Genomic DNA, 18772 nt, shown 5'->3' with positions numbered 1-18772 from the left:
ATATATATATATATATATATATATATATATATATTCCAATCGAAAGCACTCCCAATTGAAAACACCACTCGCAACGTGATTTTCTCCATCATTTATTGGCAGGCTACAGAGTAACTGACGCGGCAGTTTCAGCAGTTCATGCGCCTCTCTTTGGCCATACGCGTTTCAGGTAACTTCTCCCTTGTTCACTGGCTAGGCTTCATGGAGACCAGGTGGGCAACAGTGACACCGCATTTGCAGCGTGATTTTCAAGCCTTCCATAGTGGGCGTGTCTTTTCAGGCATTGTGGTACTTGTAGTGTTTGTAAAATACCCCACCAACTCGCTCCTGTAAGTATCTCTTACCCGGTTGGGTCTGCCTTCTGTGCCGTGTAGCGACTCTGTTGTTCGTAGTCCACCAACAGGTCACGTTGCTCCTAGGCACCTTAATTCGCAGTGCTGCGGACTCGCTCAGTCGGCGATGGGGTGTTTTCGCGACCTGGAGTCGGCCGCTATACATTCCAATCGAAAGCACTCCCAATTGAAAACACCACTCGCAACGTGATTTTCTCCATCATTTATTGGCAGGCTACAGAGTAACTGACGCGGCAGTTTCAGCAGTTCATGCGCCTCTCTTTGGCCATACGCGTTTCAGGTAACTTCTCCCTTGTTCACTGGCTAGGCTTCATGGAGACCAGGTGGGCAACAGTGACACCGCATTTGCAGCGTGATTTTCAAGCCTTCCATAGTGGGCGTGTCTTTTCAGGCATTGTGGTACTTGTAGTGTTTGTAAAATACCCCACCAACTCGCTCCTGTAAGTATCTCTTACCCGGTTGGGTCTGCCTTCTGTGCCGTGTAGCGACTCTGTTGTTCGTAGTCCACCAACAGGTCACGTTGCTCCTAGGCACCTTAATTCGCAGTGCTGCGGACTCGCTCAGTCGGCGATGGGGTGTTTTCGCGACCTGGAGTCGGCCGCTATACATTCCAATCGAAAGCACTCCCAATTGAAAACACCACTCGCAACGTGATTTTCTCCATCATTTATTGGCAGGCTACAGAGTAACTGACGCGGCAGTTTCAGCAGTTCATGCGCCTCTCTTTGGCCATACGCGTTTCAGGTAACTTCTCCCTTGTTCACTGGCTAGGCTTCATGGAGACCAGGTGGGCAACAGTGACACCGCATTTGCAGCGTGATTTTCAAGCCTTCCATAGTGGGCGTGTCTTTTCAGGCATTGTGGTACTTGTAGTGTTTGTAAAATACCCCACCAACTCGCTCCTGTAAGTATCTCTTACCCGGTTGGGTCTGCCTTCTGTGCCGTGTAGCGACTCTGTTGTTCGTAGTCCACCAACAGGTCACGTTGCTCCTAGGCACCTTAATTCGCAGTGCTGCGGACTCGCTCAGTCGGCGATGGGGTGTTTTCGCGACCTGGAGTCGGCCGCTATACATTCCAATCGAAAGCACAATTGTGTACAGCCGCTTCTCCACCGCAAAGCCAAGCCAGTGATAAAGGGAGAGAACCCGAAACGCGTATGGCGCTAATGGCGGATGACACGCTGGAAGGGCATAACTGAGTTCGCTGCTGCCTGCCAAATAAAAGGTGAAAAAAACGATAGTGTGTGGCATCTTCAATTGGGGAGCAGTTTCGATTGGATGTGTAGTGGCCCGCTCTGGCCACGAAGACGCCCCACTGCAGACTGCAGCAGGTCCTTGCGCCTTGAGTCTGAGGCGCGCACAGGAACATCGTTACCGCTTTGGTCAGGCGAAAACTTAGCAGCCAACCTGTCTTTGTCCGTAACAGCGACCCGATGGGATTGAAATCTATGGAGGGGAAAAGAACGGCCGCAGCCATTGTGGTAATACTTACCTGAACTACGTTAACCAAGGTGCACTGCATGCACACGCCCATTGGGGCGGGACTATGCCATTTAAAACCGTGAGGAGGACAATTGTGTACAGCCGCTTCTCCACCGCAAAGCCAAGCCAGTGATAAAGGGAGAGAACCCGAAACGCGTATGGCGCTAATGGCGGATGACACGCTGGAAGGGCATAACTGAGTTCGCTGCTGCCTGCCAAATAAAAGGTGAAAAAAACGATAGTGTGTGGCATCTTCAATTGGGGAGCAGTTTCGATTGGATGTGTAGTGGCCCGCTCTGGCCACGAAGACGCCCCACTGCAGACTGCAGCAGGTCCTTGCGCCTTGAGTCTGAGGCGCGCACAGGAACATCGTTACCGCTTTGGTCAGGCGAAAACTTAGCAGCCAACCTGTCTTTGTCCGTAACAGCGACCCGATGGGATTGAAATCTATGGAGGGGAAAAGAACGGCCGCAGCCATTGTGGTAATACTTACCTGAACTACGTTAACCAAGGTGCACTGCATGCACACGCCCATTGGGGCGGGACTATGCCATTTAAAACCGTGAGGAGGACAATTGTGTACAGCCGCTTCTCCACCGCAAAGCCAAGCCAGTGATAAAGGGAGAGAACCCGAAACGCGTATGGCGCTAATGGCGGATGACACGCTGGAAGGGCATAACTGAGTTCGCTGCTGCCTGCCAAATAAAAGGTGAAAAAAACGATAGTGTGTGGCATCTTCAATTGGGGAGCAGTTTCGATTGGATGTGTAGTGGCCCGCTCTGGCCACGAAGACGCCCCACTGCAGACTGCAGCAGGTCCTTGCGCCTTGAGTCTGAGGCGCGCACAGGAACATCGTTACCGCTTTGGTCAGGCGAAAACTTAGCAGCCAACCTGTCTTTGTCCGTAACAGCGACCCGATGGGATTGAAATCTATGGAGGGGAAAAGAACGGCCGCAGCCATTGTGGTAATACTTACCTGAACTACGTTAACCAAGGTGCACTGCATGCACACGCCCATTGGGGCGGGACTATGCCATTTAAAACCGTGAGGAGGACAATTGTGTACAGCCGCTTCTCCACCGCAAAGCCAAGCCAGTGATAAAGGGAGAGAACCCGAAACGCGTATGGCGCTAATGGCGGATGACACGCTGGAAGGGCATAACTGAGTTCGCTGCTGCCTGCCAAATAAAAGGTGAAAAAAACGATAGTGTGTGGCATCTTCAATTGGGGAGCAGTTTCGATTGGATATATATATATATATATATATATATATATATATATATATATATATATATATATATTACGGAGTTTTTCGTTTAAAGCGCTCCTGTGCACCAAAGATCCAAAGGAGACCAGGAACAAACGAAGGCTGACCCAGGATGCGGGTGAGAAATTTAATTTATTTTCATTTGAACAGCAATGCCTGCATGACGCGTTTCAGCCTACGAAAGGCCTTGATCACATGACGCCGAACAAACATGATTGGCTAACGCATAATTGGCGTGATAGACATGAAAGAAATACATTGAAAATTTTTTGAAAGTTTTGTACAAGGCTATTCGTAGTTCATTTTTAGTAAAATACATAAAAGTCACGAAGTTTGCTCACCAATTGGTACAACAATCCTTAAAAACAGAGAAAGCACTGATATAAGGTGCAATCTAAATTTAAAGGTAAAAACCAAAGGACAGTGACAATTTAAAGCAAGCTTTAAATGCTTTGTATGTAAAAAACTGAACACCTGCATGTGCAACAACGCAATCTGCCGTGCAAAAGACGCAATGTGTGCAAATGAGACCCAAGTGGGTAAATCCTGGTTGTGTACATAATCAATGGGCATATACGATACAAATAACCATCCTAAATGTACAGTGACATGTCTATATCAGAGCGCCAATCCAGATAGTGCAAGTATACAAAGTGCAAGAATATTGTGCTATATTAAAAACAATCTTAATATAATATAAGGTGCTGTTACAAAGTCTATAATTCTTTCTGTATACTAAAAAAGTTATGGAGGCTATACATCAATGGAATAATTTTTGGCATCTTTGAAACTTAGGGAAAGGGTTGATGAAAAATGGTAAAATTACAGACAGATGAAAAAGTCTTCACTAGCATTTAAACCCGCAGGGGTCTTAGAGTCCAGTTCTAGAATATAGCGGGTTTCTAACGCACGTAAAAGAGCCTCACGATTGCCTCCTCGTCTCAACGGGGGCACAGAATCAATGACAAAAAACCTGAGGAGTTCACTTTTGTTGTCAGGACACTCCTTAAAGTGGCGTGCAACAGGATATGCGGGATCACTGCCATTGATGGCCCGTATGTGCTGGAGTATCCGCTTGTGAACCTGCAATTTGGTACTACCAACATACTGCAGGCCACACGGACACTCCAACACATACACCGCAAATTCAGTTCTGCAGGAAAGGAATTTGTTAATGGGGCGAGGGATGTCACAGAACGGAATACAATATTCCATTTTGTTAGCCCCATGTCTGCACAGCGTTTGAAGCCCTTACAAGTTTGCAGCCATGTTTTAGTCGCTACATTTTCAGGACTGGATTTGACTAGCGCATCCTTCATCGAACGAGCTTTTCTGAATGTAATGACTGGACTAGCTGACATCAGATTCCCAATGACAGGGTCATTACAGACAAGGCTCCAATTTTTCTTAAATACTTTGCGTAGAGCCTGATGTTGACGATTATAGGTCACAATTAATCTAATCGGTTGATTAGTAGGTGAGCTCATTTCGATGGGTATAGACTTCTTTAGGGCCTCACTCCGTGGAATGCGATTAGCTTTTTGAATTGCATTATCAACCATCGCAACAGTGTAGCCCCTTTGCAAAAAACGTGCTTTGCTAGCTTGTTGAGCATTAACACATTCTAAGTCAGTGATGCAGATCCGCCTTATACGCAACATCTCCCCATAGGGTATGCTGCGTATAAGATGTGCCGGATGATGACTTGAGGCATGTAACACTGTGTTACCCGCAGTGGGCTTCCTAAATAATCGCGTTACTAACTGGTCATTGCCTGCCACGATCTCTACATCTAGGAAGCACACCGACTCCTGGCTTATGTTGGATGTAAAGCAGAGGTTGAGAGTGTTGATATTGAGTACACTAATGAAATCAAGGGCTGCCTGTTTGGTACCCCGCCATATCAAAAAGATGTCATCGATATAGCGGAGCCATACCGTTACATGTCTGGAAAATGTGTCATGGTGTTGACCAAAAAGGACCTGCTCCTCCCAGCAGCCCATATGCAAACAGGCATAGCTGGGAGAAAAACAGGCCCCCATGGCTACACCCCTGACCTGTTGGAAATATTGATTACCAAACATGAAGAAATTGTTGTTCAAGCAAAATGAAATCATATCAAGTAACATCTTATTGTGATTGGCTAGCATGATGGGTCTATTCCCTAGATAGTGTACAATTGCTTTCAAGCCATCAGAATGATGTATGCTTGTATACAACGCTGTTACATCAAGTGTAATCAACCAACACGTAGAGTCCCAAGGAGTATCTGCGATCTTTCTTAGAAAATCACCTGTGTCCTGCACAAATGACGGTAGGGTTTGAACATGCTCCTGCAAGAAATTGTCAATATACACAGATGTGTTCTCCAATAAATCCCCACAGGCTGAGATGATAGGCCTGCCAGGAGGCTTAACGGGATCCTTGTGCACTTTGGGGATGAAATAGATCACCGGAGTGATTGGATACTCATTTTTGAGGTACTTGAATTCATCCTGGCTCAAAAGTCCGGTACTTCTCCAAGCAAACAAACGTGCATAGAAGTCATTCTGTGCTTTCCTCATTGTAGCTGCCTCACACCTTTTATAACACAGGGGATCATTTAGTTGGCTAAAGGCTTCATCTAGATAGAGTTGACGAGGCCAAAGTACCACATTGCCGCCTTTGTCTGATTGGCGGACAACGATGTTGTTGTTTGCCTGCAGTTTTTTAACCAGCTGAACATACCAAGTGTTCTGAGCGGTGTGTTGCCTTTTTTCACGAAGCGTGGATGCATACAGTTTTTTCATACCAGCTACAGATAATTCGTGAAAAATGTCTAGATTATCATGCAGCATCAGAGGAGAAAACGTTGATTTGGACTTGAATTTGGTAAGACCAGACACATTAGGAATTGATTCATCATTAGTACGCCTGGAGCTAGAGTCTTCAGTATGCAGTTGTTGGAGATCTTGCAACAATTGAAAATCACTGGCTCTGAGTCCATGAAATTGAGTAGCCATGGGCAGGAGTTGGGGTCGTGGTGCTGGAGGATTGAGCCGAAAGTACTTCTTCAATTTCAGCTTGCGAATGAACTTATATAAATCTATTCGTGTCTTGCAGTAGCTGAAGTTGCTAACTGGACTATAGGACAAGCCCAAATGAAGGATTTTAATGTCGGCTTGGCTCAACTGAATATCTGTGAGGTTCAAAACAGATATGGAGCTACTTTCTACCCCCTCCATATGTTGCCCAACTACTGTTTCTTCCATTTTCTGTTGTAATTTCTTTTGGGCTTGGCGCTTGGAGGCTGCTTGTCGACGCGCTCTGCGCTTTTGGTTGATTCTTTTACACCGTTGGAGTTTTGGCGTCTTGGTCTCAACGTTTCGCGCCGTTCTTGTCGCAAGCAGTCCACCTCTTGCCCTAGGGAATGTTTGGTAAACCCCAAACGCATTAGGTTACTATGGCGTTCACTGTCAGACTCGCTGTCGGGTACTGAGCTCAGGTCTGAGATTGAAGATGCCCCTTGATGTACTTGAGTGGCACTTGAACCTGGCTCAGATGGCGCTTGCATTGGAGATGGTTTGAACGTTTTGATGGCATCGAACTTCCTAGCAAAGGTGAAAATCCGACCTTCTTGATAATCGGTTTTATCGCGTTGAAATTTAAACGCCTTGCGTTTTTTGATTATTTCCTCCTCTTTGCGAAGACGAGAAACCATCTCCTCTCTGAATTTAGCGCAGTCAACAGAAGAATCCAAAGCAAGGATTTCATTTTCAACAATGTCTATCTGGGTCTGTAGTGCTGCGCGATCACTCTCCGCGTATTTGACCAAAATAACCACCAACTTGCGCGATGACTCCAGATTACATTCCACCCATTCATTGAGCATGTTAGGATCAGGTTGCTATATATATGTATAATCTACTGGCAGTAGCCAGTAGATAGTAATAGTTAGGACCGTGTTTCCATAGGAAATCTCAAAATTCTATTTTGAATAACGTTGACGAATCTTCGCGAAATTTTCAGAACTAATGGGGCGCTCCGCTCAGCTCCTACCCTGAAAGTCTCGGCGGGATTCGTCAAGCGGGGGCCGAGAAAAAAGGGGGGTCCCAAAACGCGTTTTCCCCATGCATTTTCCCATAGGACCTTTAGTCGAAGTTACAGCCCGAACGGCTGAACAGAATTACTTGAAATTTGGCAGAGAGGTAGTCCTCAGGTCAGGGATGTGCCTTTTGCATATATGGAGTCAATCTGTTCAGTAGTTCCTGAGAAAATTGCAGTTAAAAGCACATACATATCTATAGCCGCGCACCGTGCGCGCACCATGCGCGCACAGTGCGCGCACCCTAACGTGCGCGAGCGTAATTCTGATTGGTTGTTACATGTCAGTCAACGTTCGAATCGGTCGAAATCAGGAAGTGTCGGCCGCCATTTTGTTTGTTTTCAGTGCGAGAGTGGAAAAGAAAGGTGGCGAACGTGAAAAAGGGGGCAGGGTAGAGAGTTCCTGACCCCCTAGCCTTTGTCAGGGGGTCCCTGAAGGACCCCGAAGGCAAAAAAAATATTTATTTTTTTAAATCGCGGGGGTGCGCGCACGGTGAAAAACCCCCCCAAAATTTTTTTAATACGTAGTTTATTGTAAAATAAATATATAAAAAAAAAAATTATACATAAATAAATTAGCATTTAAAAAACCGTACAAATTCACTGAAAAAACCATAGGTTTCACACACGTTATAGTTAGGAATTAGCATTTAAAAAACCTTGCAAATTCACTTAAAAATCCATAGGTTTCACACATGTTATAGTTAGGTGGATATTTCACTCGTAAAAAAACCAATGAAATTCCACCGTTATAGTTAGTTCAGATAACTATAACTCACGCGACCGCCACTCTATCACAAGGATGATGTCATCAGTGATGTCAAGAGTGATGCCACTGACCATGTCATGAGTGATGTAATATGTGACGTCATGAGCAGAGGATTGCGGGCGCGCAAGTTATAGTTATCTGAACTAACAATAACGGTGGAATTTCATCGGTTTTTTACGAGTGAAATATCCACCTAACTATAACATGTGTGAAACCTATGGTTGTTTAAGCGAATATATATATATATATATATATATATATATATATATATATATATATATATATATATATACTGGCGGTCGCCAGTAGATAGTTATAGTTAGGACCGTGTTTCCATAGAAAATCTCAAAACTCTATTTTGAATAACTTTGGCGCCGGTTGATGAATCCTCGCGAAATTTTCAAAACTAATGGGGCGCTCCGTTCAGCTCCTACCCTGAAAGTCTCGGGGTGATTCGTCAAACAGGGGCCGAGAAAAAAGGGGGGTCCCAAAACGCGTTTTCCCCATGCATTTTTCCATAGGACCTTTAGACACAGCTACAGCCCGAACGGCTGAACAGAATTACTTGAAATTTGGCAGAGAGGTAGCCATAAGGTCAAGGAAGTGCCTTTTGCAGGTCTGGTGTAAATCTGTTCAGTATTTCCTGAGAAAATAGCATTTAAAAGCATATCAATATCTATACGCGCGCACCGTGCGCGCACCCTAACGTGCGCGAGCGTAATTCTGATTGGTGGTTACATGTTAGTCAACGTTCGAATCGGTCGAAATCAGGAAGTGTCGGCCGCCATTTTGTTTGTTTTCAGTGCAAGAGTGAACAAGGAAGGTGGCGAACGTGAAAAGGGGGCAGGGTAGAGAGTTCCTGACCCCCTAGCCTTTGTCAGGGGGTCCCTGAAGGACCCCGAAGGCAAAAAAAATATTTATTTTTTTAAATCGCGGGGGTGCGCGCACCGTGCGCGCACGGTGAAAACCCCCCCAAAAATTTTTAATACGTAGTTTATTGTAAAATAAATATATAAAAAAATTTTTTTTACATAAATAAATTAGCATTTAAAAAACCGTACAAATTCACTGAAAAAACCATAGGTTTCACACACGTTATAGTTAGGAATTAGCATTTAAAAAACCTTGCAAATTCACTTAAAAAACCATAGGTTTCACACATGTTATAGTTAGGTGGATATTTCACTCGTAAAAAACCAATGAAATTCCCCCGTTATGTTAGTTCAGATAACTATAACTCGCGCGACCGCCGCTCTATCACAAGGATGATGTTATCAGTGATGTCATGAGTGATGCCACTGACCATGTCATGAGTGATGTAATATGTGACGTCATGAGCAGTGGATTGCGGGCGCGCGAGTTATAGTTATCTGAACTAACTATAACGGGGGAATTTCATTGGTTTTTTACGAGTGAAATATCCACCTAACTATAACATGTGTGAAACCTATGGTTTTTTAAGTGAATATATATATATATATATAATATAAGGCATTCGATTGCAGAGGAGTAAAGTTTATTATTCCCAATACAACCTGCACAACAGTAGAGAAAGTGTTGGACTTTGGAGGGGCAAAATGTACTATCCCCATTCCAGTCTATGCAACTGTAGGGAAAGCTTTGGATTTTGGAGGGGTAAACTTGTCTATGCCCACTCTAGTCTGTGCAACAGTATGGAAGGTGTTGGATTTCAGAGGGGTGAAATTTACTATTACCAATCCAGTCAGCGCAACAGTAGGCAACGTATTGGACTATGTAGGGGTAAAATTTACTATTTCCACTCCAGTCTGTGCAACAGTATGGAAGGTAGTAGACTGTGGACGGGTGCAATTAACTATTCCTACTTCAGTCTGTGAAACATGAGGGCAGGCATTGGATTTCAGATGGGTAAGATTTACTATTTCCACTCCACACCGTCAATGGAAGGGAAAGTGTTGAAGTACCAAGAGGTTAATTTTACTATTCCTACTGCAGTCTAAACAAGAGTAGGGAAAGAAGAACTTCACTTCAAGCACAATACATATATAAGTAACACCATAAATGTAGGAAAAAGAATTAACGCTTAAGGCCTGAATCTGATGCGGTTTGGAAAGCTTCTGACCGAATCGGTTTGGAAATGGTTTCCAACTCACTCGGATTGGGAGAGTCCAACCGACTGAGTACGATGCATCCGGATGCTTCCAGGTTTGACTCCCACTCACTTCAATTGGAGCCTTTGTTCCTAACCACATCATAATTGGGTCCTCGGTCAGGAAGACACGTTCCCAATCCGATTCGGAAGGAGCAAATTCCATTAGGAGGCCTTCCTAACCGCATCGTAATCGGGCCGTAGGTGGGAATGCTTTCCTAACCGCATCAGAATCAGGCCCTTAGTGTAAAAACGATTAATTAACATAAATATATATATATATATATTCACTGAAAAAACCATAGGTTTTACAAACGTTATAGTTAGGAATTAGCATTTAAAAAACCTTAGAAATTCACAGAAAAAAACATAGGTTTCAGGGACGTTATAGTTAGTTGGACATTTCACTCATAGAAAACCATAGAAATTCCCCTGTTATAGTTAGTTGAGATAACTATAACTTGCGCCCCCCCATGCACTGCTGATGACGTCACATATTACATCATTCATGACATGGCCAGTGACATCACTGATGATATCACTGATGACATCTCAAATGACATCACTGATGACATCATCCAGTGACTATGTGTTTCTATAAAATGTAAAAATGTTTTATTTACATATGCCAAGGTGTATTGAAGAATGAATGGGTGTATAAGAGTCAGGATGGATGATTAAGTAGGTGTGTAACTGACTGTATAAGTGAGTGATTAATTGTGTCTTACTTAATGCATTTGTTAGCGACTGATACAGACATTCACACAGTTTAGGTTGTCAGTTGGTGTGTAAGCGATTGCATGCGTTGGTTAGCAGTTAAATGAGGATATGGCTATTGATTGGTTGTCTGAGTATCTGCATGGGTGCCCGAGTGTCTGTGTGGATGGGTGGGGGGTGTGACTCTGTGCATAGATGTGTGAGTGGATAATTCACTAGGTATATGTGTTCAAGTCTATATCTGGGAAGGGCTGTATGGCTCGGTGAGTGTGTGTATGAGTGTATTGGTGAGTGAATTGATGCCTCAGTGGTACATATGCTAGCAACTGCATATGTGAAAGGCAGTATATATTAGTGTTGGAGTGTATAAATTACTATATGTGAGACTGAGTGATTGTGAGAGTGCCTGTATGGATCAGTGTGTGCTTGTATTAGTTATTGTATTAGAGTGGAAGTATGTGTTAGTATATGTCTAAATAAGTGAGGTGGTATATACATAACTGTACAGGTGAGTAAATAAAACTGAGATTGATTATTTCCATTACTGACTACATGTGTGAATAACTCTATAATTGAGAGGCGGCGTGTGAGTGTCTGTATAGATATGTGACTGGATATGATAATGCTGTATTGATGGTTGACTGTATGTATGAGTGACTGTATGGGTGAATTGATGGATGTGTGTGTAGACCTAGGAATTAGTGAGTGGATATGTACTAACTGGTATTGGTGTGTTCATTGTTTTCAAAATTATAGTCTCTATTTTAGAGTGGGTGTATCAACTATTACATTAGGGTCTGATGAGGTGCATCAGATTTTCACATGGATGATGTCATCAGTGATGTCCTCAGTGATATCATTTGAGATGTCATCAGTGATGTCATCAGTGATGTCACTGACCATGTCATAAATGATGTAATATGTGACGTCATCAGCAGTGCATTGCGGGGCACGAGTTATAGTTAGCTCAACTAACTATAACATGGGAATTTCTATGGTTTTCTATGAGTAAAATGTCCAACTAACTATAATGTCCCTGAAACCTATGATTTTTTCACTGAATTTCTAAGGTTTTTTAAATGCTAATTCCTAACTATAACGTCTGTAAAACCTATGGTTTTTTCTGTGAATTTCAAAGGTTTTTTAAATGCTAATTTCATATTTTAATATTTATAAAACCTGTATTTTTTCTAATTTTTTTAATAATATTTTCAAACTCTATAAACCTTTTCTTAACTTTAAAAATGATGTAATGTGTTATATCTTCAAAAAGTAATCTATATAATTTTTTTTTCTGAGAAAACCAGAGTCCCGTACCTGTAGTCTACCAAGCTCCATCAGCACACGAATCCCATCCGCCATATTGAAATGATGCGCATTTAGTGTCCGACGAGTTCGTGGCACCACGTCCTGCATAAGAACATATACGTATGAGGTCATGCCAGCTGCTACTTTGGTATGCGACGGGTACGCAATACCAAGCCGCGCGTTACGCCATGTACTTATGGGGTCATGCCCGCTGCGCTTTGCGTAAGCGACGACTGCACACTACCAGGCCCTATGTTACGTCATAGACGTATGGTGCCACGCCAGGTACGCCATTCCCTCATTTTTTTTGTATGTCTCAAAACTATATCTACATAACTTTAAAGTGTATATGAGAGCAAGCGATAATCTAACATATTTCCCATTGTAACAGTTGGAGGACCCCACCCATTTTCGCCATTCTCTCTACAGCGTTTGATGAGAGACTCCTCTTCTGCTTACAGAGCTTTTTTGAAAACTTTTTGCTATGTACACATATCTGACAGTACACACAACATGCAACCATCATCTTCATCAATATGCATGCTCTGTAAAGCAGCCTTCCACCTGTGATAGCCATGTATCTAAAAGCTACATAACAGAACTTTTCCCCACTGCCAGAGGTAACATGGTTGCATGCGCTGCCCACAGCACAATGTAATGTGGTACGGCCCAGGGGCAGTATCATGCATAGATAATGAACACACGGACACAGATAGATAGTGGAAGTGGGTACGGGCACTTGCGCTCGACTCCTTTATATTACCAGGGTCACACATCCAGTGACGTCTGTGCTGGATGCGTGTGCGGTGAGTGTAAACCAGGCCTCAGTGAATGGTTGATGCTAGCATCAACTACAACAGTAATCATTGGATCACACACAGAGATTCAATATTAAAAGGGTCAATAGTTTGTGCTGCAGTAAGGTAGGGACAGTAGATGTAAAATAATACAGAAAAGATTCTATCATAAAAGAACCATAACTTGTGGTATACTGAGATACAGGCAGTAGATCTGAAATAATACACAAAAAGATTGTATCATAAAGGGTCCAGCAATTCTAGTGCACTCAGATAGCCACATCAAAAGCATTCAGCATGTGCACAGCCAGCGATGAAGCGTGCTGCGAGCAGGCCGTACTAGCAGCAATGTCTGTTGCCATCAACACTGCATCATCTGCAATAGCGACTCGATCTCAATTGTGAACACTGCTCTCTGCAGTGTAGGCCAGAGAGAGCGGTCAGCAAAGAACCACAGCTATGTAAGGTGGACTTGAGCTACACAGTTTGTCATACGCGAAGCAACAAAAAGCGTGTGCGGAGCCTGTGATAACGTGTATGCATGGTGTGGACAGAGCGCACTGCAGCAATGTCTTTTCCTACAGGACTCCGTCATCTACAATACCGACTCAATCTGAATTGTGAACACAGCTGTCTGCAGTGTAAATTGAAGGCATTAGTCACACAGACATCCATTAATACTTTTTCTCACTTCCTCTTTTCAAAATACAACAACATAAATTACAGAAAACTCTGCAATATATAAATCAAAACAATTCGAATTGCGATTTCTACTGTCCACAGTGTAGACTATTCAGTGTTCCTTTGAACTTGCAAGATGAATTTCACCATTGTACTAAACATGTAACTCCTCTAAAAAAAAGTTTTCAAGCAAATATACTAAAAGAATATTCTGTATATTTCAAAACGTTGTAGTTAGTTGCCTACTGAATTCTGTAATTAAACAATCACAACTCAATCTGAATTTTGAGCCCTGCTGACCGCAGTGTAAACCAGAGGCAGTAGTCATTAACACCTCACAGCCACGTGCCATTGGATTCGGATGCACGGAGTTGGTTGCACCTGGTCGGAGGGGGTACACAGAAATCATCACAGACTTTAACTTCTGACATCCTCAATCATATAATCAAGACCCCGTTTCACTGTTTGGACCTTCTGTACCGCGGTGTAGTCCTCCGACTACAGTCAACCAAGCCCGATAATCATGTTCCCCAATTAACTATGGAAGCACAGGTGAGCAGTCTATATATCGACTTTTTAATATCGAGGGACATAAATATCGAGTCAAAAATATCGAATGTCCAAAATATCGAAATAGCTAATATCGATGTGAAAAATCTCGTTTTTTTTTTTACTTATATGTCGATGTAAGTAATATCGTTAGTAATAATATCGACATGTGAAAATATCGTTATTGTGTGTTTAGTAAATATTTTGAAGTTGTTTGTATAAATAGTTAAAATGTATATAATATGAGAAATATTTATATTGTTTTAGGGGCGGGATGTTGGGTTATAGGGGATAAGGGTGGGGAGTGTTTTAAAAAAGTTAATTTATTTTTTTAATATATTGTAAAATGTAATTATTAAATTTAATTTAAAATGTGAAATGTATATTTAATTTTAGGAGCGGGATGTTGGTTTATAGGGTATAAGGGTGGGAAGTGTTTTAATTTTTTTTATATATTAGTAAATTTTTAAAAATAATTTTCTAGAAATTGTAAATTAAATTTAGAATTTTAAAAAAAAATTTAGGAGCGGGATGTTGGTTTATAGGGGATAAGGGTGGGAAGTGTATTAAAAATGTTTATATATTGTTAGAATTTTTTTGAAATTTATTTAGAAATTGTAAATTAAATTTAGAATTTTAGAAATAATTTTAGGAGCGGGATGTTGGTTTATAGGGGATAAGGGTGGGAAGTGTTTTAAAAATGTTTATATATTGTTTAATTTAAAAAAAAAAATAATTTAGAAATTGTAAATTAAAATTTGAATTTTAAATAAAATTTTAGGAGCGGGATGTTGGTTTATAGGGGATAAGGGTGGGAAGTGTTTTAAAAATGTTTATATATTGTTTCAAATTTTTTAAAATTTATTTATAAATTGTAAATTAAATTTAGATTTTGAGAAAAATTGTTAGGAGCGGGATGTTGGTTTATAGGGGATAAGGGTGGGAAGTTTTTTAATTTTTTTTATATATTTGTTAATTTTTTATTAAAAATATTTATAAATAGGAAATCAATTTTCGAATTTTACAAATATATTTCGGAGCGGGATGTTGGTTGATAGGGGATAAGGGTGGGAAGTGTTGTAAAAATGTTTATATATTTGTTAATTTTTTAACAAATTAATTTAGAAATTGTAATTTTTTTTTAGAATGTTACAAATAATGTTAGGAGCGGAATGTTGGGTTATAGGGGATAAGGGTGGGAAGTTAATTTAAAATGTTTATATATTGTTAATTTAAAAAATATTAATATTTAGAAAATTTAAATATATTTTAGATTTTAACTAATCCCATAATTAAATATAGATTTCAGTCAGAATATTAAATTAATTAGGTTCAGTGTCCAGCACTTATCTTAATTAAATATAGAGTGGAGTGGGAATAGTAAATTAATTAAGTTCATTGTCCAGCACCTACTGTAATTTAATATAGTTTGGAGTGAGAATAGTAAATTAATTAAGTTCAGTGTCCAGCACTTATCTTAATAAAATATAGATTGGAGTGGGAATAGTAAATTAATTCAGTTCAGTCTCCAGCACATACTCTAATTAAATATAGATTGGAGTGAGAATAGTAAATTAATTAAGTTCAGTGTCCAGCACTTATTTTAATTTAATATAGACTGGAGTGGGAATAGTAAATTAATTTAGTTCAGTGTCCAGCACTTATCTTTATTAAATATAGAGTGGAGTGGGAATAGTAAATTAATTAAGTTCAGTGTCCAGCACTTATCTTAATTAAATATAGAGTGGAGTGGGAATAGTAAATTAATTAAGTTCATTGTCCAGCACCTACTGTAATTTAATATAGTTTGGAGTGAGAATAGTAAATTAATTAGGTTCAGTGTCCAGCACTTATCCTAATTAAATATAGATTGGAGTGGGAATAGTAAATGAATTCAGTTCAGTGTCCAGCACATACTCTAATTAAATATAGGTTGGAGTGAGAATAGTAAATTAATTAAGTTCAGTGTCCAGCACTTATTTTAATTTAATATAGACTGGAGTGGGAATAGTAAATTAATTTAGTTCAGTGTCCAGCACCTACCCTAATTTAATATAGGTTGGAGTGAGAATAGTAAATTAATTAAGTTCAGTGTCCAGCACTTATCTTAATTAAATATAGAGTGGAGTGGGAATAGTAAATTAATTTAGTTCAGTGTCCAGCACCTACCCTAATTTAATATAGGTTGGAGTGAGAATAGTAAATTAATTAAGTTCAGTGTCCAGCACTTATCTTAATTAAATATAGAGTGGAGTGGGAATAGTAAATTAATTAAGTTCATTGTCCAGCACCTACTGTAATTTAATATAGTTTGGAGTGAGAATAGTAAATTAATTAAGTTCAGTGTTCAGCACTTATCTTAATTAAATATAGATTGGAGTGGGAATAGTAAATGAATTCAGTTCAGTGTCCAGCACATACTCTAATTAAATATAGGTTGGAGTGAGAATAGTAAATTAATTAAGTTCAGTGTCCAGCACTTATTTTAATTTAATATAGACTGGAGTGGGAATAGTAAATTAATGTATTTCAGTGTCCAGCACCTACCCTAATTTAATATAGGTTGGAGTGAGAATAGTAAATTAATTAAGTTCAGTGTCCAGCACTTATCTTAATTAAATATAGAGTGGAGTGGGAATAGTAAATTAATTAAGTTCATTGTCCAGCACCTACTGTAATTTAATATAGTTTGGAGTGAGAATAGTAAATTAATTAAGTTCAGTGTCCAGCACTTATCTTAATAAAATATAGATTGGAGTGGGAATAGTAAATTAATTCAGTTCAGTGTCCAGCACATACTCTAATTAAATATAGGTTGGAGTGAGAATAGTAAATTAATTAAGTTTAGTGTCCAGCACTTATTTTAATTTAATATAGACTGGAGTGGGAATAGTAAATTAATTTAGTTCAGTGTCCAGCACCTACCCTACTTTAATATAGGTTGGAGTGAGAATAGTAAATTAATTAAGTTCAGTGTCCAGCAGTTATCTTTATTAAATATAGAGTGGAGTGGGAATAGTAAATTAATTAAGTTCATTGTCCAGCACCTACTGTAATTTAATATAGTTTGGAGTGAGAATAGTAAATTAATTAAGTTCAGTGTCCAGCACTTATCTTAATTAAATATAGATTGGAGTGGGAATAGTAAATTAATTTAGTTCAGTGTCCAGCACTTATGTTAATTAAATATAGATTGGAGTGGGAATAGTAAATTAATTCAGTTCAGTGTCCAGCACATACTCTAATTAAATATAGGTTGGAGTGAGAATAGTAAATTAATTAAGTTCAGTGTCCATCACTTATTTTAATTTAATATAGACTGGAGTGGGAATAGTAAATTAATTTAGTTCAGTGTCCAGCACCTACCTTAATTTAATATAGGTTGGAGTGAGAATAGTAAATTAATTAAGTTCAGTGTCCAGCAGTTTTGTTTATTAAATATAGAGTGGAGTGGGTATAGTACATTAATTAAGTTCAGTATCCAGCACCTACTCTAATTTAATATAATATAGGTTGGAGTGAGAATAGTAAATTAATTATGTTAAGTGTCCAGCACTTATTTTAATTAAATATAGACTAGAGTGGGAATAGTAAATTATTTAAGTTCAGTGTCCAGCATCTACCCTAATTAAATATAGTTTGGACTGAGAATGGTAAATTAATTAAGTTCAGTATGTAGTGGGAGTAGTATGTTAATTAAGTTTGGTAAATAGCAAATATTAGAATTAATTATAGAGTTGAATAGGAATAGTTAAATTAATTGGATTTAATTGACAAAAAATCTGTAGATTTTAGTTTGGGTTGGATAAAAGATAGAAGTTATATCAGAATGCAAATTCCAAATTATTTTTACATTAAATAGTAGAAAGGAAAATAATATTTATTTTATAGTTGTTGGAATGTGTATTCATTCGAGAGAAAATTTTGTTTATTATTACGCATATTCTAATAATTAAATCATTGAAATAAACATGTCTGATATATACCATACGAACGGTCTAAAGCTAGCGACCTATTGCCTAGATTGAACTCTGGGTCCTGCCGCTTTCGTCATACTACCCCCCGTTTTGACGTGTAAATATTTCTTATTGTTGAAACTCGCCTTGAAAATCCCATGTTTGGGCGAAATGCATTGGCTGCGGATCTGGTCTCACTAAATCTTGGAATAAAGGAATTCAAGCAAATACTCAACTACTGTGTGGATTCGAAACACAATTGTTTATTTTGACATTAATTTACATTTCTTCCAATATGTTGCCTCTCATACTTGTGGATAATTGTTGTCTTGGTGGTCATTTGAGCAGCTGACCATTTGAGGTGGGCAATATTATCGTTACTGATAAAGTGAAAAGTCCAGGCTCAGCATTCACGTAAAACCCTGCTGCTTTAATTTCCAAACTTCCTGTGTTTGTTTGGTTCTTTTATTTTGTAACCCCTCGCTGTTGTTTTGGGTTATTTTGGTCGAATCCAGGTCGCGGTTCGGAGCTGTTTCGCGTTTGAGAAGGTAAGAGTTATTTGCTTTATTATTAAATAGTTTTAAGTGTTTTGTGGAAGTAGTTATGTTGTAATAAGTGTGTATTGATTGATGTTTTAGAAGTTAGGGTGTTAGTAATAGTTTGTATACGGTTTTATAATTAAC

At 39.7% G+C, this 18772-nt stretch overlaps 1 protein-coding gene across 2 annotated transcripts in view; it reads right to left on the bottom strand.

The window, feature by feature from the left end:
- The window catches only part of LOC146866404 (serum albumin-like), a 462125-nt gene that overhangs the window by 201426 nt on the left and 241927 nt on the right, over positions 1–18772 (bottom strand). The window contains exon 8 of one of the 2 annotated variants that reach the window (XM_085636474.1): positions 12116–12208. The exons of the other annotated variant lie outside the window; for it this stretch is intronic. Within the exon in view, the coding sequence (XP_085492600.1) occupies positions 12116–12208 (93 nt within the window). The remainder of the gene's footprint in view (positions 1–12115; positions 12209–18772) is intronic. 2 annotated transcript variants of the gene reach the window in all.

This window comes from Triturus cristatus, chromosome 2_1 (genome assembly GCF_964204655.1).
Source record: "Triturus cristatus chromosome 2_1, aTriCri1.1, whole genome shotgun sequence".
In the NCBI taxonomy this organism is placed as follows: domain Eukaryota; kingdom Metazoa; phylum Chordata; class Amphibia; order Caudata; family Salamandridae; genus Triturus; species Triturus cristatus.
This window is presented reverse-complemented; position numbering and strand designations above follow the sequence as displayed.